Source organism: Corapipo altera, unplaced genomic scaffold (assembly GCF_003945725.1).
Source record: "Corapipo altera isolate COAL_440 unplaced genomic scaffold, ASM394572v1 181, whole genome shotgun sequence".
Lineage (NCBI taxonomy): Eukaryota > Metazoa > Chordata > Aves > Passeriformes > Pipridae > Corapipo > Corapipo altera.
Genome location: NW_020884999.1, coordinates 636,883 through 663,757, shown reverse-complemented (window position 1 = coordinate 663,757; position 26,875 = coordinate 636,883). Strand labels below are relative to the sequence as shown.

The following is a 26,875-nucleotide window of genomic DNA, read 5'->3' as shown; positions in this document are numbered from 1 at the left end:
GCATGAAAGGAGTTTAAAAAAAAAAAAAAAAAGAAACCCCCTTAGACAAACATCTACTAATTTGAAGTTTGCACACATCTGCACTAAGGAAAAAATGCACATTGGCTGTGGATCCACTAATGAGTTTAGCAGAACATTTCATCAGTCAGAGCTGCCGAGCGAGCTCCAGCCCCCAGAGCACTGCAGGACAGCCCCGGTTCCCAGCACACGAGGGCTGGGGTCAGGTTTTCTGGTGCTGGGTGGGCTTGCTTTACATGTTTTGAGTGTATATGGAAAACTGTGGGTGTCCACGAAAGCTGAGCGTTGCCATAAGGTTGGGTGTGCAGCTGGATGGGACCTTTTGAGGGCGTAGAAGTGAACAATGCTCTGAGATGGAGATTTGCTGAGGGATCTGCATATCCTGTACCATCGAGCCACCAGTGCTGAGCCTGGAGGTTATTCTTGAGCTGCCCTGAATGGTCACAGTTCCTTTGCATCCACTCACAGGGAACATAAATCCAGCTCCTCCAACCTGGCAGTGCTTGGTGTTTGCTTTGCATTCGTGTAACAAGAGCACACCCCACAATTTTGTCTCTTCTTTTTTTCCCCCCAGGCTTTGTCCTGTGTGCTATAAGAAAGTCTGATCAGAGAGGTTGATGAACTCTACCCTGCTGACAGAAGTGTCAGAAGTGCAAAGGTTGGGCTTTATTTATTTACTCGGGCCATGGTTGCTGTGCAAAACCACCTCCTTGGCCAGGATCCTTGTGGGCCAAGCTCCTCTCTCCTCTGGGCAGCAGGTGGGGAAGGGAGGGGGTTTGTAGCTTTAGTCCCAAGGGGATAGGTATGGTGGTATCCCACAAATGTGAGGTGGCCCCCTGGATGGACCTGAAGAGGTGGAGAGATGTCTGTGCCTTCCTGGCGTGGTCAGTCCTGCAGCCTGTGCTGACAAAGCTGCCCCAACTCACGGGAAAGGGCACAAACAGCCCTTTTTAAAGTGGTTGAAAATCAGAGATGGGCTGGATTTGGTTCTCCATGTGCCTGGAATGAGTGATGGCTCTTGGCAAAAGGGAGGTGTGTGCTTTTCCCTTCATCCTGGATGAGATGCTCTGTTTGTACAGAGCTGTGTCTCTTTGGAGGAGGCCCTGTGGCCTCAAATTCTGGAGGAGTGCAAGGAACGGGGGATCTCAGCCCTGGCAGGGGTTTTTCTTTCTACTTCTTTTCCATTATTCAATATTTTTGTTGGAAAGGTGAACTGACCTGACCTCGCTGGCTTCTTGCTGTACCACAGGCTTACAGATGTAAGTAAGGAACAGGCTCCGAGATGAAACTGAGGGACAGGCAGAGGATTTCAGGGCTGGAAGCACCTTGTCTGCCAGCTCCAGTTAGACAGGAAGGTTGTGTGTACCAGCAGCACTGAGACTGCAGTTGCTGCTCAGGAAAGTACTGACAGTGCTCCGTCTATTCCAGTGCAGAACATGAGGTGACCGGTCCTGTCCCACGGATTTTGGGGCACAGTGTCAGGCTCCAGGTCTGAAATGACTCTGCTTCAATTGCATTTTGAGACACAGACCCCACACAGCGTCTTGCAGGGTCACAAAAGCCCTTCTTTAATGTCATAACCCTGCTAAGAGGACTGATCCTTTCAAAGGGAGGGGGCTGTACCTGGGATGACGTCTGCAGGGGAAAATGCTGCTGGAGGGGTGTCAGGCACCGCTTCCTGCTGCCTCCTGTTGACACTGGCAAACTGGCTGCCTCTCCCTGACTTCTCCAGGGAGATTTACTGCCAGGTGAGGCCTTTGGTTAACACAGACTTGTGGTTTCTGCAAACCATTTGGCTGTGTGTTTCCTCATCTGACTTTACCTGATATGGCTGAACCACTGAAGTGTAGTTTTTGGCTCATGACAGCAGTCATGAGCTGTTTTTGGGGGGAAAACACCAGTGTTTGGCCCTGTTTTGGATCATGTGCTGCATGACTCTGTAAACTAGGGCCAAACCCTAGTGAAGTCAGTGGGGCTCTGTGTTGTTCTCGTGGTCTGGGTAAAAAAAATGCATTACATGAGTTGGCCTTTGGACTTTTAGAAACAATTACACGGGTCTCCAGCTGTTTGGTGATCGAGGAGAGCTGCCTTTTATACATCAACATAACACAGCATTTGTGTGTTCATGGATGTGCAATTGCACAGGATGCAGAGGGTTCTCACATGTTGCTTTGGGATTGTTTGTATCGCAGTTGCAAAATGCCCCCATAGCTCGTTCCTACCACAGGAGGTGATGCTTTCCCAGCTTGGGCACAGTGGCTGTGGTGTGTCTTCTGCCCTGGCCAAGCAGAGGTGTGAGGGTGGATGGAGCGTTTGCTGCGTGTCTGTGTTGGAAAACAGCCCCTTGCATTGGGAGAGGGTCTGAGGCTACTGCTGGGCCTCATCAGTCCAGAGTTTATCCCTCCCAGGCACTTCTGGAGCAATCTGTCTCCTGCAGCGGGTGAGCAGTGCCTGTATAAAGAGTTGTTCATCACAAGTTTTATCCAGGAGCTTTAATCTGTGCCCTAAGTCCTGCCAGCAGAGCACCTGGAAGATGAGTGATTGAATATTGGATGGGGAGCTGCTGGAAGGAGCAGTATGTGCAAGGCGTGGCTGGAAGCTCGGGATGGGGTGGCAGGGGGGCTGTGGATGGGGCAGGGGATGGCAGGGCACAAGTGGTGACTTCCAGGTGGGCACCGGAGCGGCCGCAGGCAGGGATGGAGGTGAGGGAGGAGGCCAGCGGGTGCAGGAGCACGGCTCGGTGTGGCTCGGCAGCCGGCAGTGCCCAGCATCACCCTGCGCGGAGCTTTCTCCCGGAGAGGAGCCCGGAGGGGACAGGCACGTCCTGTCCAAAGCACATCCCCGCGGGGCACGGGCACGGCCAAGCGCCTGCAAATCCCCTGGGGCGAGAATCCAGCGGGAATCCCTCCGTGCTCCTCCCCGGGAAGCACCGGCGGGGATGCCCCTCGCTGCCTCGGGGAGGGGCTGCCGGCAGCCGAGCCCCGCTGCCATCCCCGCTACACAAACCCGGTGCAGCTCCCTCCGGTGCCCTCGTTCGGTGCAGCCCCTCGGGGTGAGCAGCCCCCAGCCCCGCTGGGCTCGAGAAAGCGGCGGAGGAAGGAAGAGAGCCCCGTCCGGCTCCGGCTTCCTCCGCAAGCCCTGCCTCGGTGCCCGGTGCCCGCCCCCGTTCCTCCCCCGGCTCTCCCCGCTCCGTGCACCCCTCAGCCGGGCGAGCCGAGCCGCCTCCCGGGGGAGCCCCCGCCGAGCAACAGTTGCCCCCAAGTCGCGGCCGCCGCCCCCCGCCCTGCCCGGGGGAGCCCCCTCGGCACCGGGAGGAGGAGGAGGAGGAGGCGAGAGAGGCTCGGGGGGGGCTCGGGGGCTGCGCGGAGCCGCCGCCGCTTTGCAGCGCTGAGCGCCGCCGGTCTCTCCCACCGCCCCGGGGCCGCCCGGAGCCGCAGGAGCAGCTCCTCGGATCCGGCTTCCCGGCTCCCCGCGGCGATGGAGCGGAGCGGCGGGGCCGCGGCGCGGCTCCTCTTCGCCGGGCGCAGCCTCCCTCTCCTCCGCCTGCGGGAGCGGAGCCGCCCCGCCGCCGGGCACCGACCCCCCTGCTAGGCTCCCGCACCCCCTGGACCCTTCGTGCATCCTCTGAACCCTCCGTGCATCCCTCCCCCCTAAACCCTTTGTGCATCCCCCGACCCCTGTTCACCCCCAAAACCCCTTTGTGCATCCCTCTGTGCGTCCCCCACCCCTTTGTGCGTCCCCCCTGTGTACCCCACAACCCCTTGTCCATCCCCTCCGTCCTCCTGTGCGCCCCTCAGCCGCCATCCAGCCCCGTCCCCCCCCTCGCATGCAGCCCCAGGGCTGCGGGAGCCGGGGTTGCACACCATGGGCACGAAGCAGACCAAGGGCTGCCAGCCGGGCAGCGCCGGGGAGAGCTCCCCGGCCCACCACCGCAAGAAGGTGCCCCCCAGGGAAAGAGGGGACTTCCTCGCTTCCCTCGTGGTGAAGTCCGGCGAGAAGTTTGGGAAGGGCGGTGGCAGCAGCTTGCCCCCTTACCACCGGCGGATCTGCATGATCCAGGACATGCTGGTGCTGGTGAAGCAGGGGAAGCAAGAGGAGGCCACCGAGCTGCTGAAGAACCTGCGGCAGGTGAGGATGGGCAGGTTTCTCCGGGCGGGGGCTGCCTGCTTTCGGTAGGGAAAAGACAGTCTAGGAGGAAACCCCATGCTGATTTCAAAAGCCTGTTAGCAAAGAGGGGGCACGCTCTGTTTTTGTGGGTCTGACTTTCGTGGCGTAATTTTGGGGAAGTGACTGAGGAGCTGCGGGGTGGTCATGGTGTTGGAGATGCTAAAATACCCCCGGGGAGGTGCTTTGCATTGTCTGCAGTGAGGAACCCCACCGGGTGCATTTTTCTCCTTCCCTTCATTGCTGGCGCTGATAGCTCTGGGTTTTGCAGCGTGCACAGCCCACTCAAGGTGGTTCCCACTCAACTTTCCAAAAGTTTGGTGCTTAGAGCAGCTCTGTAAGAGCGCTGAGGCAATTTGAGCTGGCAGCTTTTGAGGATCAGCTCTTTTCTTCCTGGCTCAGAAATACCCAGAGTTGGCAGCTTTGCTTTTTATCTTGTTCTTTTTGACGCACAATCGCGTGGTGGAGTTTTGCTGGTGTTGGCTTGGAGAAACGAGATGCTGTGCGGGAGTGGGGAATTAATTGTACAGAGCCCGAGACCTTTTGCCTTGAAAGTCTGTTTGAGCTGGGCATTAGCTGAGAAGCAACAGGACGGAAAGTTGCTGTGAGCAAACAGAAAGGCAGCTGAGGAGCACTGCTCTGTAACCAGCAAATTAGCATTTAATCTTTTCTGCTGATAGGTGGTGATAAAAAGACCGAAGTGCTGGGCATTTTCAAGGCTCTGGGGTACGCAGGGCTTTGAAAGGCATCAAGTTTTCCATGCAAACCAAAACTAGACCCGTCTTCAAGCTCAGGTTTTCTCCCAAGGAGCCTGCACGGCACTCAGCTGTTCGGTGTAACCAGTTCTGCCACCTGCAAAAAAGTTGCTCAGAACTTCGCTGGGCATTGGGAGCAGCTTTCTTGCCCTGTAGTTAGTCTGTCCACAGGAAAACACAGCTGGTGCAGAGTCTGATGGTTTTCTTTTTGGATTTTGTGTTTGGGTTTTGATTTTAACATTTCCCACCCCCACCATTTTCTGGTCCAGTTAACTTTTTAGCAAATGGATGTGTCATTTGGGGCATGTCCCTGACCCATTCATCCCACTTCCATTTATCCTGTCAGCCAGGGTCCTTCTGCCCAGCTGGTTTACGTGGTTTAGGACTATCTTTGGAACAGCCCAGCTAAGAAATCTGAGCAGTGTCATATCTGTTTCTGTTTCTTTATGGAAAGCTCTTGGAACTTACTCTCAACCTTGAGATAAGGTGCTTTTCCCCAGATGAACGTGCCCCATCACTGGGAGTTGGCAGTACAACTCTTTGGGACAATGACCTCTCCATCTGGGATCTGTGCAGCAGTTGTGGGTTTCCTTGGCTGGGAAAACCCCATGGGACAGAAGTGGCCATGAGCTGGGCAGCAGATCAGTGCCCAAATGTTGCACCCTCTCAGCCACGCCAGAGCTTTATCACTGCCCCAGCCCATTGGAGCTGGCAGAAAGGCAGGTGCTAATTTTAGCAGGTGTTTATCTCAAACACCTCCCCAAAAAATAAATCTTGGTGCCTGGGGAGTGCCATGAATCACTCTCAAGTTCTCTCTGGCTTCAGAGACTGTTTTTTCTCAGCGATGCTCTGGACTGTCCTCGCCCTCCACACAAGTTGATTGTGCAGAGTGAAGGAGCTGGGGGGTGTCACAGTGGATGCCCTGATGACAAATCTGACCGTGGGGGCATCGTGTTATCTGACTTGGGGGGAGGGGGGGGGGGGGAGAAAAAGCTAAAAAAATTCATTCTAAAATGCTGGGGGAAGCCAGGAACCTGTTACAATCAAGTATGTCTTTGTCAGTGAGTGTTTCTGAAGAGCTTGCTCTGATAAAATGTATCTTAGAGTGTCAAAATAGGGAACACTTTGTCCTAGATACTATAATAGACTCAAAGCACGTTTTTAATGAGGTGGTATTATTCCTTGCCTACAGGTAGTGAATGTGGGATGCCCCACTGAACAAATCCTGATTGCTGTGGTTTTCCACCAGCTGGCTTTTGGGAGGGCACGTTTTAGAGGTGCATTGGTGGCTGCAAGGGACCCTTGGTTTGCTCCCCACCAGTGGGAGCCTCCAAAAGCTGAGCCCCTGCCACATCTCAGCCTGAAAGTGAGGATTTGGAGGGAAGGATGAGCTTCCCCCTGTGGAGAGGGATGGAGGGGTGAGCCTGGTGGGGCAGAGACTTTTCCCCTGAGCCATTTCTAGGGTGTCCACTGCAGAGGGCCTGTGGCGCTGGCTGATGTAACGTGGGATGCTGCTCCTGCAAAACTGGGATTTTCGAGCAAACCCAGTGACCTGGTGCCCAGTTCTCAGTTGAGATTTTTTAAATCCCAACCATTTAGGTCACTGGGAACCTTTCCACTGACTTCACCAAGCTTTTTAGCCAGCCCAGCACGCTAGTAAGGGGGTAGGTGACAGCATCCCTGCGTTTGGAGGTGCTCCATCATTTTTTTTTTTGAGCAGGATGAGCGTTCCAGCCCCACCACTGGCACCAGTGTCCACTGTGGCCTTTTACATTTCACCAGATTTATCCATCCTGCTCCCCTCACTGAGATAGGAGCAGCGCTGTCTTCTTTTCAGGCTCTTGTAAGGACTAATTAGTGTTTCCAGGAATGCTTGGAGGTTGCAAACAACTGTAAAACACTAAGATACGAAGCAAACTTCTTTTTGTTTGAAAAGATAAAAAATGTGAACAGCAGACAGGCTGCTTTGCTTCCAGACTGCTCCTCGGAGAGGTCAGCAGCGGTCTCTGGAGCGGAGGCAATTCGATCCCACTGCCTGCCCTCAAAATAACACTCGTGTTATTCCTGCATGCAGGAGCTGGCAGCAGCCACTCCAGAGGGTATGTGCTCCTTTGGCACAGCCAGGCTCGTTTAACTACGGGCTCTTGAGCTAGAGATACCCACTGCTTTTTCCTTTCTGCTCTGGTAACGCTGTCAATGACCCAGAGCCCGAACCCCACGCTGCAAAATTAAAACCCCTTCCCCAAAAAAGTGCCGTCTGCTGCTCTCTTTGGCTGAGGTGTTTGCCCTCTCAGTGCTGCTTGTAGGGTGCTTTTGGCAGCTAAACACATTGGAGGATAAGTGGGAATGCACTGAAATACTTAACATTTTATTGAGGCTGGAGTTTGGGGTTGCCAGGAGCTTGCTAGTCACCTGGAAGGAGCCAGTTGCCTTTCATGGAAGTGATTCTTGCGCTGAATGACTCGGAATCTGGTTTCTCTGCTATAAAGCAACTTCCCAGATTTACCTGTCAGCATCTTCTCTGTTTTCCAATGAGGAGCTGCTGCAGGGCCTCACCCTAAGAGAGGATGAAGAATGAATTAATTCAGGGTGTCCAGTACTGGATGCATGGGAACCTGCTCTCACACCCTGCACCTCATCCATGTCCTGAGTGGAAAAACTGCAGCTCCACTGTGCCCAGTACCACCAGTTGCAGAGTAGGAGGGGCTTTAGCATTATGTAGCATATCACCTTATTTTTACTTTTTTATTTTTTCCCCACTCTGGAGTTTCAGTGGTTAAGGCAGCCAAGAGCTGTCAGTATATTAAATTCTGGGAGTGTCTCTCCTGCTGGGGAGAGGATTTGTAAAACAAAGCATGTTTTCCTCCTCTCGGCTGCCAAACGGATCGGTTTTCCCAAGTGAAATGGTGAAGCGCTTCCCAGCACATTACGTTTCACTCGAGGAATTTGCCATTGGTTATGGCTCAACGTGGAGGCTTTGCTGGGCTGCTGCTGCTGCTCCAGCAGAGCTGGTGGGAGAGGGGAGGAGGAGGCGTCTGCCGGATCTGGGCATCACCCGTGCTGGGCAGGAGGTGTGCAGCAGTTCCAGGAATTAAACAGAAAAAGGGGGAGAAGAAAAGTAAAAGTGTTGTAATAAACCTCTGGGTGCTGGAGGTGGCCAGAAGCCAAATGGCAAGGTCCAAGGTACGGCAAAGCTGCTCCACTTGTAAGGTGGATTCTCTGCCGCAGCAGCTTTGCCTGGGCAGTGATGGGGTGTGAAGGGCAGGGGAGGGGGGCCAGGGCCCCAAATGGGCGAAGTCTGTGATGATTGCAGCTCATCAGGATGAAGGGGGTGGTTTTTCTTGCTGCCTTGTCTCAGATTCAGATGTTTTTCCCTGAAGGATGCTGGCCCCTGGCTTTGCCCCAGCCTTGGAGCACACGCTTCAGCCCTGCTGGTGCCAAAACTGCTGAAATGTTCCTCCTCAACCATGTGGTTGGAGGTGCTTATGGACACCCAGAGCAGACCTTGGGGAGCGCTGCGGTCTGGTTGATACAATCCAGCTTATCCGCAGCCTGCAGGTGCCTCGTGGCTGGACTGTGCCACTCTCTCCTCCCTCTTGGCCCTGTGCACACCAGCCATGGGGCATCACTCCCATGGAGACCATCCTGTGGCCTCTGGAATGCTGGAGGACCTTGGCAGTGTTGTGTCTGCGAGGGAACCCCTGGTCCCTTCTCCTGAGCGCCAGGACCGGCCGAGGTACCGCAGGTGACCAAGGCTGGGGTTTCCTGCATCCTCTGAGCTGCCAGGAGGGCAGGGATGAAGAGGTTTGCATCATTGGGCTTGGTTTTTTTGCAAGTGGGAGATCCTGAGGCTGGGAAGTGGGGGCTGAGGCCAGGGACCTGTTCTGCTGTGCACTGCAGGGTGGAAGTTGGGTAACCCAGCTCTCGAGGGGGGCAGCTTTGGGATTAGCACTCATTTCCTCTGGCTCAGGCTGCTGATGAAACCACCAGTGCTCCCCACGATTTTTTTTAACCCTTAGGCTACTGGAGGCAGCAAGTGACAGTGATGGGGTGTTTTCTGCCCCAAAGAGGGACTCTGGTCTTCGCACCCTGCTCCCTAACCCTGCCCTGCTGGAAGATGATCTCTTGCAGTGTGTGTGCTTCCCATCCTGGCTCCTTCTGCATTTTTTCCTTCCCCTGTGGGATTCACAGGTGGATGTGTCCCATGTCTGCTTGGCATCCAAGCAGCCTGGTTTTAATTAACCCCCTGCAAGGTGACTGCTGCTGCTCCTCCTAAGGAAAAATGTGTCTTTGGAGGATGCTGAGATGCAGAGAGGGAGGGGAAGGTCAGGCAGAGGAGTTAGGTGTTTGGCAGTGTGGCCTCAACCCCTGCAGCCCCCCTGTGCAGCAGTGATGCTCACCCTGCCACTGACATGGAGCAGAGTGGGTTTTCTCTTCTGTCAGGATTGGGGAATCACACATTAGGAATCAGTGTTGGTAGTGGATGCATTAGTGTAACACACTTGGGCAGGCCCTGCCTGCTGCAGGGCTGGCAGTGTGGGGGCCTGAGCATGGGTGAGATCTGTGTTCATGTACCCATTTCATTTGAGGGGCACGTCTTGGATGAGCTCCCTCCATGACCAGCTTCCCAGGGGTCCCTGGCTCAGCCTGTCTGGAAGTGCTGCTGGCTGGGAGGGCCGTGTGCCCAGAGAGGTGCTGATTCCCACATGTGCCATAGCTCTGGATCCGGGAGGTGCCTCGGCTGAAAAGGATCTGAGATAAAACTGCTGGGTCAGACCTTGGTTTCCTTCCTCTGGACCTGTGGAGCCAGGCTGGGTTAGACTGGGCTGTGTTAGGCTGGACTGTCTGCCATGGGCTGCTCCCAGAGGAGGGGGAGGTCCTGCCTGTGCCCTCACTGGAGACAGAAGTCTCCAAGCTGGGAGAAGTTAATGGTTGCAGTTGGCACCCCAGCCCCAGTTCAGCACTTTATCTGTTTATATAATAGCAGGAATGTGCATTTCCCCCCGCCCAGGCTTTCCCATCTGATGTGAAATGCAGCAGCTCCAGTCTCCAGCCTGCAGACAGCCTGGCATGCACCTTTATATTTTTTTTTCCTTTTTTCTTTTTATCTTGCTTCAAACTGTAAAACCCCAGAGTTTGAGGATGTCTCCTCTGTCTTGCCAGCGTGTGGGTGTGATGGCTGTGTGGGCAGAGACCTCCTTGCAGATCCCAGTGCTGGGATCTGTGCTGTGATGCTGTACTGGGCTGTGCTGGGGGTCTCAGGAATGCAGGATGATGCACTCGAAATTCAGTATATTGTAGCTTCTCAAAAACTTTAGGTCAATAACAGTATTTGATGTGTTGGGGTGGTTGGTGACTGCGGCCCCCTCTTAGGTAAGGGAGGTGGTTATATATTAATATTAATTTCATTCTCGTACAAAGTGATGTGGATTTTATAGTATTTAACTTCTGCAGGTCCTAGCTAAATGCCTAATATGATTTAATGCCTAATTCCCTTTCTCTTTTTTGTGTGTCTCAGCCTCCTTCTCTTCCAGATTTTGGAGAAAAGACCACTGAATGGTAAATTTATTCTTGCCTCTAAAAGGAAAAGTAAATTGTCCTTTCCATTCCTCTGCAAGCAGAAGGTTTTAACTCCAATTATTCCTGGCTCTGACCTTGCTGCTTTGCAAGTAGAAACTGCTTCGAGCTTTTCAGCTTTCTCAGATCTTTTCAAGACTCTTCATCTTTCAGACTTCATGTCTTTCAAAGTCAGCAGCACTTTCTTTGTGCGAGGGTTTGAGCTTCACCAGCTCGAGAGAGCGCCTTGGACACGCACCAGAGCTGACGGGAGGGAGCTGCCTCCTTCCTCATGCCTTTGGGTATCTCAATGGATATCTCATTCCTTAGGGCCTCCTTATATTGCAATATAACCTTCCTAGAGGCCTGACTCTCTTGCCATTGCAAAACAGGACTCAGATTTGATATTGGTGGGGGAATTTCTTTCGGAGACATTTCTGAGTTTTGCGGGTGTTCCAACAGCCTGTGTGTCCTTGTCGGCCCATGGAGGGTTTCCCTGCTCTCCACTGGCACTGGATCACGCTGCTGTCTGCTGCTTTCAGTCCTTTAATGTCCCCTTTGCCTTTGAGATTGGTTTCTGCAGCAAAGCATTTCCAGCTGCTTTGCTGCAGACCTGTTCCTGCTTCCCGCTGGTGCTGCTCCGCTGCCCGTTCCTGCGCGGTTGTGCAACACTTGTGAGTGATCACGGGGAGCCAGGGGTTGAATTGGTGTGTTGCACAAGAGATTACTTGTGAGGCACTGTCTGTTAGTAACAGTGATTCTAATTCTGATAGTAACTGAGTTGAAATGAAGGTTAATTAATTAAAGGACAGGCCAATCAGCCAGCCTCCACTCCGAGCAGGACCCTCGAGTGTGCGTGTTTATTTGGAGGATGGTGTGTGTGTGCTGGGTTTCTCAGCTCCTTGCTTTATGTTTAGCTACAGAAAATGAGAAAGTGGATGTTAGCTGGGAAAGCAAAAATAAACCAGGTTAGAAAGGTGAGGGGTGTAGGGTGCAGAGCAGCTCGGCCAAGCTGGGGGTGACGGGGTAAGTGCTGGTCACTGCCTTCACCCAGCTGGGGGATGGATGGTGTAGCACCCACAGGGGCAGGACCTCCAGGTTCTTGGGAAGTGAGGGCCCATTTTATAACCTTCAGCATGCAAAAGAAGCCAAGAGGAGTGAGCTCTGTCTGTCCCTTCCTCCCCCTCCAAAACAGGATGAGCCTGGAAAATGTGAGACTAAAAGCGCCTTGAACGGTTCCTGTATCTTCATCTCTCACAGGCACTCTGTGTGCAGAGGAGGAGATTCCTGGCCCAAGGGCACAGGGCTTTAAGCCAATCTGTGTCTGAGAGCCCCTGGTCCCATGGCTGGGTACCACGCTGGGAAACACTTCCAGAGCTGACTCTCCCTCTCTCTCAGGGGCTGGTTAATCTGAGCCCGCTCAGGGGGTGGCTGGGAGCGGCCGAGCAGTTCATCACTCTCTTGTTCTGCAGGGCTGTTCCTTTACCCCCATCCTCCCCAGGGCCAGGCAGATCTTGGCACAGCAGCTAAATCCCAGCAGGGGAAAGCAAAGTCTGCTGAGGAAGGAGAGCAGACGTGCCCTCAGCCTTTTGCAGTCTGTGGTGAGAAATGGTTATTTTAGGCAGGGATGTGCTGAGGGTTTTTGCTGGGACACCTCTGTCCCTGTTCCCACCCTGCCTGCAGAGCTGGTCCGTCATGGGGACTGGTACCATCTCTCTGGCCATGACTTGGGGCAGCCCCTCCTCCAGTGGGAATTGGAAAGCAGGAGGTTTGGGGTGTCCCATTAGATGTCAAGTGTGGAGGTGAGAGCCTCGGGCTGGACCCTGGCAGAAGAGCACACTGGGGCAGAGCCCCAGCACCCCTGCACAGCGGATGAATCGTACCTGTTGCAGCGTCTACCATGGATTTTACTTGTGTTGAATAAGCCTCAGGCCCTGGAGCACCAAAATCAGGGTAGTGAAGCACAAATCTCTGCAGGAGCAGAACTCAAGCCTGTTCAAACAGCCCATCCTTGATGGTCCCTTCTCTGAAGGTTCTTGTTGATCCATGGTGGCACAAAGCACCAGCAAAGCCTTGGTTCATTCTGGTGTTCCTTCATGTACTTCCATTTATAGCATCAATTTAGATACAGTTCTCCTCGCTCCAGGATTGGAAGAAGGAGGGATTTTGGAGAAATCTTGTTCCCAATGGCTCTGTGGGCTTCCTGGGCCAAGGCAGAAAGTGTGAAGCAATTTGGGATGTGAGTGTGAATGACCTACATCCACGGTGGTGACCACAGCCAAAATCAGCAAGGAGAGAATCTTGACTTAAGCAATCCTTTTTTTAAGGATTTTTTGGGGGATCATTCTATAAGAAAGAGGATGTTTTCCTGTTTGGTTGTAAAAAGCTGCTTCTGCTTGGTGTAATCAGATACTTCCTTTTCTGAGTAAGGAGCCTAGTGGATCTGGGGATGTTTATTTAGGCAGCTGTTTGGCTGGGTGATTAGTTTTGTATGTTTTTATTCTGGTGGGAAATGGTGAATTTGGGGTTTACACAATTGATTTATTCTTTTCTATTTCTGCCTTAAGTTATGTGGAGATGAAAATGAGTTTAAAAAGCAGAAAACTAGTATTTGAATGTTATTTGATCAGTTAATAAAATAGGCTGGATATGTGAGGCAGAAAAAGTAAATGTCTCAAAGAGAATTGACATTTAAGGCTAGTTGATTCATTAACTGGAGTATTAATTGTACCTAATGAGTTACACTGGTCACCATAATTAGAGATCTTGGTCTCTCATGTTGCAGTTTTACTTGCAGATTGGAAAACATGCATTTCTCCTTTGTACTCCTGATTTGTTCATTGACTTGCTGAAAGGAGGTGTTAAACTGGACTAAGTGAATTACAATCACGGAATGATAGAATGTCAAGGGGTTGGAACAGATCACAGACTCATTTAGGTCGGAAAAGACCCTTAAGATTGTGGAGTCCAACCTTTGAATTAATGGAATTTAGATGTTTTCTTTGTCCTTGTGAGAGAACCAGACTCCCCCAAAAGCTGTGTTTGTGCTTCAGTCTTTTCTGGTTGTGTTTTCATCAGCGTCTTCCCTTAAAATCCTTGGCAGCTGATGTGTCCTGCTTACCTGGGCAAACAGGAGCTGTTTAATATTAAAGCATGACCAGAAGTTGGCGTCACCTTGAATTGCTTGTTTGAAATGGATGTTTTAAATTTAATTTTGAAATTTAATGTTTAATGTTTAAAGCCACTTTGAAGAGCACTATTAATTGAATTTTAATGTCATTGAGTTGAATCCTTGTGCAGCCCAGTCATTAATTCTTCCATAGCAAGTTTGGGCATTTACTGATCACTTTGAGCCAAACAACTTTACCATTGGGTTTCTCTGAAGAGACTGAGAAATCTGGGAGGATCCCACCCCTGCAGCTGCCATACATCACATTCCTCCAGTTGGGAGATACCTGCCAAGTTGGATCCTCAAAGGAGCATCCAGCTTCCTTGGTGCCAGACAGGGAAGTTACTATGAAAGCCTTCAAAAAAGATTTCACTTTCCAAGCTTCTTCCCTCTGAGCCAAGTACCAAATACCAGATCCCTGCCCTGCTCTACCTGAGGGTAAAAAATCTTACACTGCAAAGCAAAACACTCAAGCATGGGATAAAACATGGGAAAGACTTGATTTCTTCCCTTAACCCCCCAAACCTCCTGACATTCCTTTGATGATATATTCCTGTCAGGTAAGGGCAATGGTGGCACTGATTGAGTCTCAGGATGGGAAGATGGGAGGCTTTCAAGCCACCCTGCAAAAAGTGGAGATAATTTGCCCAGGCTGATGGTCTCGTCCATTACTTTCCCCATCAACATCCCATTTTTCTGTGGTTGTTTTAAGAGGAAATCCTCATCTCAGCAATTCCCTTCCTCGAGCCACCTGGTAGCCTCTCCTACAGCAGCCAAAATCAATGTATGATTGTGTGCCATTCCCAGCCTGTCAGAGCCTATAATGGGATTACAGAGTGCCCTCATCATTGCTGAGCATGAGGCTTTTCATCCTCTCTTCAGATTAAAGATGTAGCTCTTAACCACGTACCTAAGTGCCCTTAAAAACCCTGAGCATCACCAGTGTGGGTGATGCAAACAGGCTCCTTCCATGTCTTTGTGGAGGGGCTGCTGTGGCTTCAAACTGATAGAGGGTAGATTTAGATTAGATTTTTTAGGAAGAAATTCTTCCCCTGTGAGGGTGATGAGGCCCTGGCACAGGTTGCCCAGGGAAGCTGTGGCTGCCCCATCCCTGGAAGTGTCCAAGGCCAGGTTGGATGGGGCTTGGAACAACCTGGGCTTAGTGGGTTGGAATGAGATGAGCTTTAAGGTCCCTTCCAACCCAAAACAGTCTTTGGACAGATCTGTGCATTTGGCCCAAGCAGGGGAGAAAGGTGTCTCAGCTGAATGTGCACAACCTCTGACATCTCCTTTTTGAGTATAAAAATCCTCTCCTTTCCATGGAAGAATGCCAGAAGAGGCATTTTACCTCTCTTGCCCTTGTTGCTTAAGAACAAGGGTGTCAGCAGCTCTGAGAGCTGGTAAGACTCCAGGCTGTCCTGGATTTTAGGATGTGTGCATCTCTGTAAAGCCCCTGGGTGCATGGTAAGCAACAAGACCCTGTGGGTGTGCAGCACCTGACACAGCAGGTCCCTGTCTCACATGGGGACCAGCTGCTGGAACTGTACCAGGAGCTGACTGTCCAGTACAGGGCACTGGTCATTAAGTGGAAAGGCTGAGCTGGAAAAAAAGGAAACAGCACCAGTGCTCTTCTTGAGCTGCTGCACACTCTCCATGCACAGCTTGGGGCTGGTTGGTCTTCCCTTTGTTTTCCTTCCCACCCTGTTGCTGTCCAGAGGGGGAGGGTGGAGAACCTGGCACGGTGCAGGTGACAGGGTCAGCCTGTCTGGACCCAGTGCAAGTTTTGGCTCCGACAAACTTCTCCATCCTTTTCCAAACAGATGAAAAGCAGTTCTCAGTTGAGATTAACTCCTGAAACACAGTGAGGAATCTCTGCTTGGGGTGCTTTCATCTTGTGCCCATCAGCTGCTATTCTCCACCAACACAAAGAAAATAAATAAGCTAAGCTTCTCTCCTGCAAGCTATTTAAAAAAAAAAAAAAAAAAAACAACAACCAAAAAACTTCAAGTGTTGCTTCATCCTATAAATCAATTGTATTTTCTAGAAGGACTCATGTTTGCTTATATGCCCTCCCTTCAGATGAGACAGTGCTGGAGCAAAAATACAGAAGCCTGAAATAATCCAAAGGCAGGAATACAGTGCCATTCCTGTAGGCTGAGATCATTTCACAGGGCTGCTTCTGTTGACTGCAGAAGGATCAGGATGACATCATGTTGCTGAGCACCACGTGCAAAGCCTTGTGGGACCCAACGCTGACCAAGCTCCATCTCCAGATGTTTCATCTCTGACTGACCCATCCACGAGCCATAGGGTTGTCCAGCCATGGAACAGGCTGCCCAGGGTACTGGTGGAGTCACCATCCCTGGAGGGATTTAAAGGATATGTAGATGAGGCGCTGGGGCCGTGGTTTAGTGGTGGCCTTGGCAGCACTGGGTTCGTGGTTGGACTCGATGATCTCAGAGGGCTTTTCCAACCTAGAGGATTCCATGAAAAGCATCTGTTCTACTTGCTTTGCAGAGGGAATGGAGGGGCAGAAAGGCTGAGCATCCCCCTGGCAAAGGGGAATGGGAACATCCACTGGAGCAGGGAAATCCCAAGAGCAGGAATGAAGAGTGCAGAAGTGGCAGAGCCACGAGTAGGGCTCCCAGCAGCTGCTCCTTATCTCTTTCTGAGCAGTCTCGTCGGGGAAGATAAAGTAAAAAGGGAAAAGATAACACATATTGAGTCTGCTTGGCAGCTCAGCGGCTCTCAGAAGTAGGTTTTTCCAACCTATTTACTTGTCAGTGGTGATTTTGGACAAGCCTGTGATATCTTCAGAGAGAAACAAGGTTTTTTTCTTGTTTAGCATCTAGCAAAAGGAATCTTTCTTTCAGGCATGAATTTCTGGCATTTCTTGGCAGGGGAGAGTAAGGTCCCAAGGCTCATTTGGTGTCACACTGTGCTAAATGCCACCCCAGCCCATTGTGAACACCGTGGTTCACCCACATCTCGTGTGTGCGAGGCTGTAGGTGTCTGGTTCACCACAGACCAGTTGCTTCTACACTTTGAAAACAGCTCAATTAGTATTAGTCACGTCTCAGTGCTGCCTTAATATTGAAATCAGCTGTTCATGGTCATTGGAGGAATTCCAGCCCAGGGCAGTGGACGTCTCAGTGGGACCAAAGCAGGGAAGGGAAGGCTCGACTTGCTGGCGGATGGGGCCACACAGTGAGCTCATCCTGGCTTTGCTCTTGCTCAGCTCATCGTCTTGCATCAGGTTTCAGTGATTTTTCAGCCCTGTGGTCATATCTGGGAAACGATATTAACAAGTTGGTCCAGTGTCCTGAAAGCTTCTTGGGTTCTCCTTTCTCTGCTGTTGACTTCAGGAGGAACTGGTGGTCAAAAATGTTAGTGTTGGCTGTTTTGAAGTTGGAAAATAAACGTCCTGGGCTTGCAGTGCCGGAACTGTGGTGGGAACTTCAAGTCAAAGACTTTGTTCTAGCACCTGTGGGAATATTTTTGGGCCACAGCATTTTGTGGAAGGCTCAGCCAGCAGTGGGATGCAGCAGCACAGGGATTAGCAGGGTACTGTGTTACCACCGGCATTTCAGGCCTCTGCTTCATGGGATGGTGTCACATTGTAAGGAAAGAGGGAAATAGCCCAAGGCGTGGAGGCAGAGGCTTTTCTTGATGAGTGCTTTGCTGATGTTCCCCTTCTAGAGCTGCCCCTGCCTTGTTCCTATGACTGACTGGTTGTCTTTTGGTCCTCAACTCGGACCCCAACAGTCGAGGTCGGGTCAAATCCACTGGTGGAAGGGAACTCCTCCTCAGCCTGGGAGCTGTGAGAAGCAAAAGCCTGCACTGCATTGGCTCCAAGTGCAGGAGCTGTGCTGTGACTCAGCAGCAGAAGCAGCAGGTTTTCCATGCAAAATGATCTTCAGGCATGGTTATTGTCACCCACGAGTGTCAGCTAATGGAGTGTTACCGTGCCCTGGGCACTGCACTGCCACTGATCCATCACGTGCTTGGTTTCCTTCACAGAAGCTTCCTGGGCAAAGGTATGTTTTCTGTCCCTGGCATCCCAGCTCACTTGGCACACGCTGCCGGCACCTCCGCTGGGAAACGAAGTATCAACAAGAGCAACTTAATGGCCCTGACTGTCAAACAAAGCAGAAATATTCTCATTTTTATTTGGGGCTGGGAGGGGACTTTGACACCTTTTATTGCTGAACAAGATGTACTGCTGCCCTCCGAGCAGGAGGTGGCTCCTGGGGGAAGGGAGGGCATGTCCTTGTTTCCCCCTGCTGTCCTCCAGCCTGCCTGGCGTGGGGGTGCTGTGGGTTTGGGGGTGCAGAGAGCACCTCTTCCTCCTCACAGAGAACTCAGAGCCTACAAGCGGGGCAGGAGGAACAGGGCACAGCAGAAAGGCTGTTCATTACCTGTGTCTGCTCAGCACCCCCAGTGAAGCCTGGGGTGAATTTCTTGGCCAAGCACAGGGGCTCTCAGGCCACGTGTGGGTTAATCTGTCACATCCCAGGCAGCCCCTGGGGCTCAGAGGAACAGGGCCAGCAGCCACCACCCTCAGGCCTTTCTGCAGCAGTATGTGGTGAAATGAAGAGGAGGATCTTAATAGCACTTACTGGAAACATTTGCTGGCGAGTCAGTGCTGGCTCTGTAAGGGCAGAGCACTGCTCGGACCAGCCCAGCCTGCAAATTGCCTGGGACCTCCTGGGATCTCATTGCCTGATTTTGTGCAAAATGCTCTTCCACTGCTCACTGAAGCTGCATCTCGCTCTGGTGAGCTGATGGTTGTGGTGTGTCCTGGCCATCAGCTCCCTGTGCTGCTGTGAAGGGACTGGGGTGGAAAGGGCTGAGGAGGAAAGAAGTTTTGCTTAACGAAAACCTGTATTAAGTGCTCGCCTAATCCAACCCCTTTGGCTTCAGTGGGACTTAAACATGTGCTTGTAGTTAATCAGGTATTTAAGTGGCTTTCTGACTTGGCAAGCATGAGAGAAGATATCCCAAAGGAGAAGGAGGAGAACAGAACCGTGGCCTCCCAACTAAAGGTGTTTGGAAATGTGGATGTTGGAGGAAGAAGGCAGCAGTGTGAGTTTGAGGATGTGGCTCTAACTTTCTGTGGCTCAGTTTCTCCTTTTGTTTAGGGAAAGACTCCATGCATACCCCACATGGGCTGGGAGGCATCAGAGATTACAAGAAAGGCAGTGATTAAGTGAGACCAGTGAGCTGGGATCAGTTTGTATCAGTAAATACATCTGAGCTGGCAGTGGAGGACAGAGGAAAGGTCCTACCAGCAGCTGCTGAGCTCCAGGGACAGGCAGCTCATGGAGAGGAGGGCTCTGCCAGGCACCCAGGGTGAGACCAGAGGGGCTTGAGGAAGGATTTGAAGGGCGATCATCTCCCCTCACACATCAAAAAGCTGCTGGGCATGAGGAACTCAACAGCTGTTTGGTAGGGCTGCACAGGAGAGGGTAATGCAGTGCCTCACTTGTGACTGCTCAGGAGTGTAAGAAATGCTTTCCCTTCCCTCACTGACTCCACCCCAGAGACACTGAGCAGTGTGGTTATCAGGATTGACTCAGTAAGCTCACACTGCTCCGGAGCTGGGGACCAGGCTTTTCAAAATATGGGTGGAGCTGCCTTGCATCTTCAGGCACTTTGCTGAGGTACCTGGCCCCGTGGACTCCATCAGAACCACCTCCATCTTGCTGCTGAGGAAGCTGAAGGAAAGAGAAATTGAGTTTCTTGCCCTCTGTGTGAAACAGCATCCTCCCTGATTTCTCCCTGCTGCAGCCATTTTTTGTGCACAGGTTTATATGATTTTCTTGCTTGGTGTTTGTGCTGTGGATGCTCAGCCCAGTGCTGGTTGCATCCCACAGCAGGAGAATGAGCCCCACCGAGCTCATTTGGTGGCCTGGGCTGGTCTGGAATATGTCTCCACACAAACACACGGTATTACAGTTACTGTGATTATCATGCAAAGAGTAAATTATTTAAGCATACGAGTTTGTTATGTATTGATTTGCCATTGCTTTGAATCCCATTACATGAATCTGCTTTATTAATGGACTTTGTCCATGCTTGAGATTAACTGTGATGCTGGATTTGCAAATGAAAGAATTGAAATTCATGTTGTCCATAATAATTACTTGGGTGATGCTGGCTGCCTTGGCACGCTGTTGGAAGCTGTGGAAACCTTTGTTTTTATTCCATTCCTCTTGCCTTGTCTTAAGTAAGGAAATTAGTTTGGTGCTGTGGGATTTGGTTGGTTTTCTCCTTTGCTGGAAGCCCCTTTTAACTGTTGGGAAGGTACCAAGTGAAAAAAGAGGCCTCACGCTCAGTGTGGAACAGGGTGTTGTTACTCAGAATAAATCTTAATGCAGAAAAGGGTCAGGGTGGTTTTATTTCAGTGTTGAGCTCAACCCTATTTTCTCCTATTTTGCACTGAGCTAAAATCTGTTGGTGTCTTGTTTCCTCTAAGTTTTTACAGTGCAGAATCTCTACTAGGTGTCTTTCTGCAGCGATATGTAGCCAGATTCTTGTGCAAGGCAGCTGTAAAGAGTAATTCCACTCTCCTTGCTGGTAGAAAACCATGGATATATCTGGATTTCAAATGTCCACGTGCCTACAAAGCAAGAATGAGGATGTTGTGGATAAAAGGATCAAGATTTCCCCTCCAAACCCATTTCTGTCCCTGTGCTCCTCCCACCCAGGCTCCTGCAATGGTATAAATGGCACCCAAAAAAAAAAAAAAAATCAGCCGCAATTTGTTCATTTAAATTATCTTTTTGTAACATTCACATTATTCCACAGCAGCCAGTTTAAAGAGTAAATTGAATATTTGTGTCTCTCAAAGATGTCTTAAATTACTTCCCTTGAATAACCGACACTGGGAAAGAGCTGTGATGAGGAATCATTGATGCTTCTCTTTACTAAGGCTTATAAAGAGAATCTTTAAATCTGAGGTTTTATTCTAGCACCTCTCCACCTTGAAGGATCCCAAAGCAATTGTCAAAACATTCCTACAGTCTCCCACCACTGAAATTCAGCCCCTTTGAAGTCAAGCTTAGCATTCATTGAGCGGGAACAATACTTCCCTCTATAGCTAATGCAATAATAATCAACCCAGGGCTTGGAAGTGGAACCAGGGTTTAGATGGCAGTTATTGGATTGCAGGCTCTTGTTGTGTGTGCAGGAACAGACTGATTTCCTTTGGGTGCTGGTGGGGGGTCCAGGAGGCTCCCTGGTGATCCAGGAATGTCCTTGTTGGCCTGGGAATGTCGGTGCTTGGGGATGATGTGGGAGGGATTCCCAGTGACTCACATCAAAACAAAGCCCCCGTGTTGGATAGGTGTGGGTAATCCCCACCTCGGCATTTTTGGCAGCACTGCAACACAGACCTGATCTATCCCCCGAAATAATGAAGTTTCTTTTTCCATCCCTGGAGTGCAACAGCTCTGCTGGCTGAGGAGAGCAAGGGATGCCATCTGAAAGTAGCATTTTGAATGGGTAGAAAAAGCAAAGGTGATGTTTCAACTGTGCATTGCAATTCCTTCTGTGCTTGGCTGTGTTGGGATCACCTGCTCCTGGGAACAGCTGACTGGGCTGTGCTCAGAGAAGGCTTTTCACCCAAGGGCAGGATTGCACTGTTGTACATCAGGAGATCCACACTGACCTTCTCCTCTCACGGTGACAGCTGCTGGAAACAGGAGATGGGGCTCAAGTGGGCCAAGACAATAAATCCTGCTTTCCTGCTAACTGGACCCTGGTTCAACAGAATTAATGCTGGAGCCTGGCAGCTCATGCCATGTTGTGTTAATCTGTGAAGTGAACCTTGGAGAAGGTGACTGGATTAGAGCAGGGAGGAGTGAGAGGTGAGGACTCCCAGTGTCTCATTTTCTCTGTTAGAAAAGAGGGTGGTTCCTCAGCACAGGGCGAGGTCAGGCTGGCTTTCCTGCAGGTTTACCTTTATTGTCCATCACGTCAGCCAAACCTCAGCTCTAGGAGAATCCATCTTCTCCTTCTGTGCCTTCCTTGAGGTCCCAGCCAGTCAACCCTGTCAGCAGCTGGGGACCATCTGGCCCAGCCACAGAGCATCCGTTCCGTCCATCCACCTGCTGCCACGCAGGGTGTACCACACCAAGGCCTGGTCCTTCCCTTACTGGGGTCTCTTCCTTCCCCTGACACTGATTCCCCCAAACTTACAGGACCTTAATTACCTTTGAGGCTTCTGCCCCTTTCCCATAGTTTAACAAGACTGGTTGACACACAGAGTTACCTGGGGAGGGACAGAGAGGTGGGAGGATGGACAGGCAGCACAGTCACTCCAGCCTTGTTGCCTGTTTGATTCTCTGCTAAGGCTGGGCCTTGTGAGGCAAGATTTTTGGACTCATTTCTTAGCAGAGACATTTGCAGGGATGTGTTTGGGTCATGCAGTACGTGCAGGTGGGGATGAGGAGCAGATTGCACAAAGTGCCTGTGGACTCGGTGTTGCTCCAACAACTCTCATCAATTGTAGTGTGTGTAGGGAGAGGGAGACTTGTCTGTAATTCCAAACAGGGAAGGTGTGTGATTACAAATGCTGCTCTTGTGCTGGGAATCGTTCACTTGCTGCATTCCCAGACACCGGGGCGGTCTCTAACAGGCAGTGGAAATTATGAAGGCGAGTGATTCCTCCCCATCTGACAGTGTCATCTTCTGCTTGGGAACCTCTTCCCCTTTCCTGCAAGGATCCCAGTTCTGCTTTTCTTTTTTGTTCCTCTAAGTACTTACTATAAAGATGTGCATGTGTGTATTTACAGCGTGTGAGCACAAAAGATACAATATCTGCGTGCACAAATAAAGGTCTTCAGTGGCCGTAAGGCACCTTCTGTCACCTTCTAAGGGACAAGAGTTGTTTGAGCTCCTGTTTACCTCCAACAAAACCATGGGGGCCTGAAGCAAATCTTAAAATGTAACTAATATTAATGGGTGATCAGCTGCAAAACAGATGGGGCTGTTCTTTGGCTGGAAGAGTTGGTACAGAAACCACACAGAGCTCAGTGCTTGCTGTGCTGGAAAACAAAGGTGAGAACAGTACAAGTGGGATTTTCCTGCTTCAGTTGCCTAAACATTAAATGTCTAGGATAAGCTAATTAGGGGGCTTTTCTTGGCAGATGACTGATAGAGACAACCACATCCAGAGACTGAGTCAGCCCAGCTGTCTTAGAGTAGGATGAATCACCATCTTCATATGAATTGACAGTAGACTGAGCTTAGGTGACAGGTCTGGATCCTTACCTGACAGGAGAAGATATGAATCCAATCCTCAAAGTTGGTTTTCCAGCAGAGATCTCAGAGACTTTTGCAAGGGAAAATAAGAAAAACAGGTAGGGAGAAGAGGTGCAGATGGGAGCTGGCACTGGTGCAGACCCTTCACCCTGGGGATCAGCCACTGACCCGTGCTGGGGCAGGAGTTCCTTCTGCAGCCCTGAGAGGTGCTGGTCACAGAGCAAAAGGAATGATAAATTGAAGTTCTGCTTCTGACCTGTGGTTTGGATACTTCAGTCAGCACCTGGGTTGCTCCAGCAAGCTGTTTCAGCACACATGAGGATGGAAATGGCAGATGTATGATTAAATTTGTCCTATTTCCTTTTAGTGCTTCACTGCAGTGTTGTTAATGGGAGGTCCAGCGGCAAGAGCGGAGTTAATAGGGTGGGTGTCTTGCAGGGTTGATGCATTAACCTTTTCCTTTGGATTTTGGCCATGTAGTGTGGGGGGCTCTGGGTGGGGCTGGTTACAGGAGGTGAGGAGGCCGTGAGAGTGGCCCTTCAGTGTTTGCACTCAGCTGTGCTTTGTTCACAGCCTCCCCCACACCTTGCCCTTAGACCTGCAGCTTTTTCTGCCCCGCGTTTCCATTGCAGGAGGAAACTTTGGGGGATTGCTCTCCTTGGGAAGGTGTTGGTGCAAAGGCTAAAGAGACTCTTGTGCTTTAGGGCTGAGACTGCTGGGAGGTTGGGCTGTCACCCATCCGTCTGGGAGCAGGAGGAAGAAGTGACAAGTCCCACCAGAAGCCATCTGGTGCAGACTCTGCATGGCCAGCAGGCTCCTGGCTTGGGGCTGGAGCCCCAGCTGGAACAACAGCCCCAGATTGATCACTGGGTTGGATAGGAAATCAGGATGTGGGCAGCTCCTGCTGGTTTAGAAAGGATGAGTGAATAATATTTTGTGAGCTTACGACAAACAGTTGCGTTAAAGGGAGTGATGGATCTAAATTGTTTGAATTGTTCAAAGCAAATCCTGGAGTCACCTTAACCAAATAGCATTTCCAAGCTTTTTCTGTACTGGGATCCCACTGGCTCTGTAAATCAAGCTGGGATGGGTAGCTGAGGCTCTCCTCATTAAATGTCCACAGGCACTTTCCTGAAGAATTCTTTTAACTGTGGTCTGGCCAAACTCCAGTTGGAGTAATTGCCTTTGCCTCGCAGTATAAAATAAAAGCAGGGCATTTTTCTGCAGATCTCTTTTTCTCAGTTGTTTATTGTCTGGATGGTGGCATCATATCTCTGCCCATTAATCCATCTCTCCAAGTTTCTATAATTCCAGCCTCCTGGAGGGGGTTCAAACTGCCACCATTTATTATTTGAGTCAGTCTGCCAGGGAAATGTTTTCTTCTTCCCCAGAGCATCAACTCTCTTCTCTAGTTGCACCCTCACTCCAGGCTTGAATGAGCAATCTTCGGTTCCAAACCAATATTAACTCTGTTAAAAATATCCCACATATTGAAACTCTGTTTTTACACTATTGGGGTGGATTAGTTGGGCATCTTTGTGTTGCTGAGGTCTGTTTTTTCCCCAAAACATGTTGGAATGTCATTACCCTTTAGGTGCTTTACTCTTCTCTCAACCTGTCAAATTGGTTCCTGTCTTATAAAGCTGTTTAGGGAAGAGGAGAAGGAGATGGATGGACAACGTGACTGTTTCCTTAGGATACCCAGTTAAGAATTAAGCTGTTTATGGCATGTGTTAAACACCTTATTGCAATGTATAAAGCCGTGGTTTATAGGGGGTGTACACAGATGACAGGAGCTGTTGGGCTGCAGTCAATGCACCAGGCAGATAATCTTTTCAGCAGTGCAATTCCACGTTGCTTGCCCTTATCTCACGGGAAAGTGAAGCTGCACCAAGAGCAGGGAAGCAAACGCTGGAGGGTTCATCACGTGCAGAACGGGTGGAGGCTGATTCTACACCCTGTGATTCTACACAGGGTGTACCTGTGCCCATCGTAACAGGTACACCCATAAACGCCAGTTTTTACGGTGACTTCCTAACCTCCAAAATCAACCAGACACGGGAGGGTTTGCGATGGAGCCGAGCATCCTAAAGATCAAAGGCAGTTTGCTTGCTTGTTTTCAAGGGGGGGGCTTCACCAGACGCAGGGGCTGAGCAGCTGAGTGTGTCCTCCACCCAGAAAAACAACCCCGCGGCCTTCGAGCGGCCCACGCTGCGCCGGCGGCTGAGTCACATCTCACACGCCTGTCTCTGAGCTGACCTTACTCACCACACTGCTGATGCTCACCTCATGAAATCACTCTTCCCTGATAAGTTGCTGCAGATGATTGATGGCACACAGTATTATTCCTTCTCTTCCTCCATGCCCGACCCTTGTTTATAACACCAACCTCTCCGCTTGGAAATTCATTATGCTGCCCTGGATATTAGTGGAGATAAGAAGCAGTTTTGGAAGAGGTGCTGGCCAAAAGAGCAGATATTGGAATATTTATGAGCAACCCTGGTGGCAGGAGCTCGGGGTGGTGTTTTGCACAGTAACCTCGTTTGGGCAGCTGGTAACTGCATTTGCTCCATGTTAGGGAAAGCAGCAACAGCATAACCTGCTTTCTCATATGACTTCTCACATGGACCTGCTGGATTTGCCTCTAATTACAATTCAATTTGCAGTGATAAATAGTTTAATAAGCAAAAATGGGCTTGGCTTCTGTCGATTATGGCTCTGTGTGGCTTAGAGGAGCTTTACATGATGCTGTATCTCATGGAAACACAACTTGGAGCTTCAAAATCTGGTTGCTCGATTGGCAGCTGTTGTGCTGCTGTTTTTTGATAGGCAGCAGAAGGGGAATAACAAGTTGTTTCACCTGGTACTAAGGAAAGATAAGCTGGGGGTACAGCTCCCAAATGTCTTGCTTGCATTGCCTGGGTCATGTTGGCCTGGGAAGTCAATGCTGGACACTGAATTTGGACTGGGTTTTGGGTCTATTTGGGCTGGTTTTGTGGTTGTTGCTTGCAAAAGGGACCCAGGTTGAGCACAGCATCAGTTCTGCAGAGCAACAGGACTGACTGTACCTGGGCTCTCGCTTGGCTTGGTGTTTTTCAAAAATAATTGGATTCTCTTATGCCTTTCATGGCTGTGGCTGGGAAGTTTCAATTGCTGGCTGCTGAAGGGAAACATTACATTTTTCTGCTGGATTTCTTTGATATAAATTTCTAATTCCTGGCGGGGGGGGGTGTTGGTTTTTTTTGGTTGGGGTTTTTTGTGTGTGTGCGTCTTTTTTTAGAATCTAATAGCTTTACATTGCTGCATTCGCAGAGACTCCTCCTGTGGAGGCTGAATGCAACTAGTTGGTGGCAGGAACTTTTCCTTCCAGTGGATAAGCCTTCCCCAAGGACAGACGAGTGGTTTGGCTTCCTCTCAGCCTCTTAAAGCTGGAAAGAAATCAGATAAATTGCAGGGAGGTCATGGGTGACTGTCAGTTTGAAGCCATCCCCCCTTGTCCTGTCACTACCTGCAGAGATGTTCCCCTGCCCTGCATGTGCACAAACCATCTCAGCACGGTGCAGGGTTCCGGCTGCACTCTAGAAATACATCCCTGCAGCCTATACTGAGAAAGCCATGCTCCTGCCTGGCTCAATAATACCACAACTTTAAACCTGACACCCTTCCTGTTTCAAAGCTGCACTTGCTATCCAGGTAAAATCCCCCGGGAAAAGGGAACGTGCTGAAAAAAACCCAAGTGACTGGAACCAGATGCTGGGCGTTTTCTCCAAAGCTGGAGATTTGTGATTTGCTGCTGACAGTATGAACTGGTGTTAAGTTATTAAATTGCAGATGAGCTCATCACTTGGCCTCGAACAAGTTTCAGCCTTGAGTGGCTCTAAAATATTGCATGTGGTGGAAAAGAGACAATGCTGGTGTGGCAGAGAGATTTAGGGAGCAGCTGAGA

General features: G+C 50.5%; 1 protein-coding gene across 2 annotated transcripts in view; it reads left to right on the top strand.

Moving 5' to 3' along the window:
- Positions 1-3,509: 3,509 nt before the first annotated feature.
- Positions 3,510-26,875, top strand: part of LRRC75A (leucine rich repeat containing 75A) — a 70,398-nt gene continuing 47,032 nt past the window's right edge. For both annotated transcript variants that reach the window (XM_027666906.1, XM_027666905.1), the window contains exon 1: positions 3,510-4,146. In XM_027666906.1, coding sequence (XP_027522707.1) covers positions 3,883-4,146 — 264 coding nt within the window. In that variant the 5' untranslated portion in view covers positions 3,510-3,882. The remainder of the gene's footprint in view (positions 4,147-26,875) is intronic.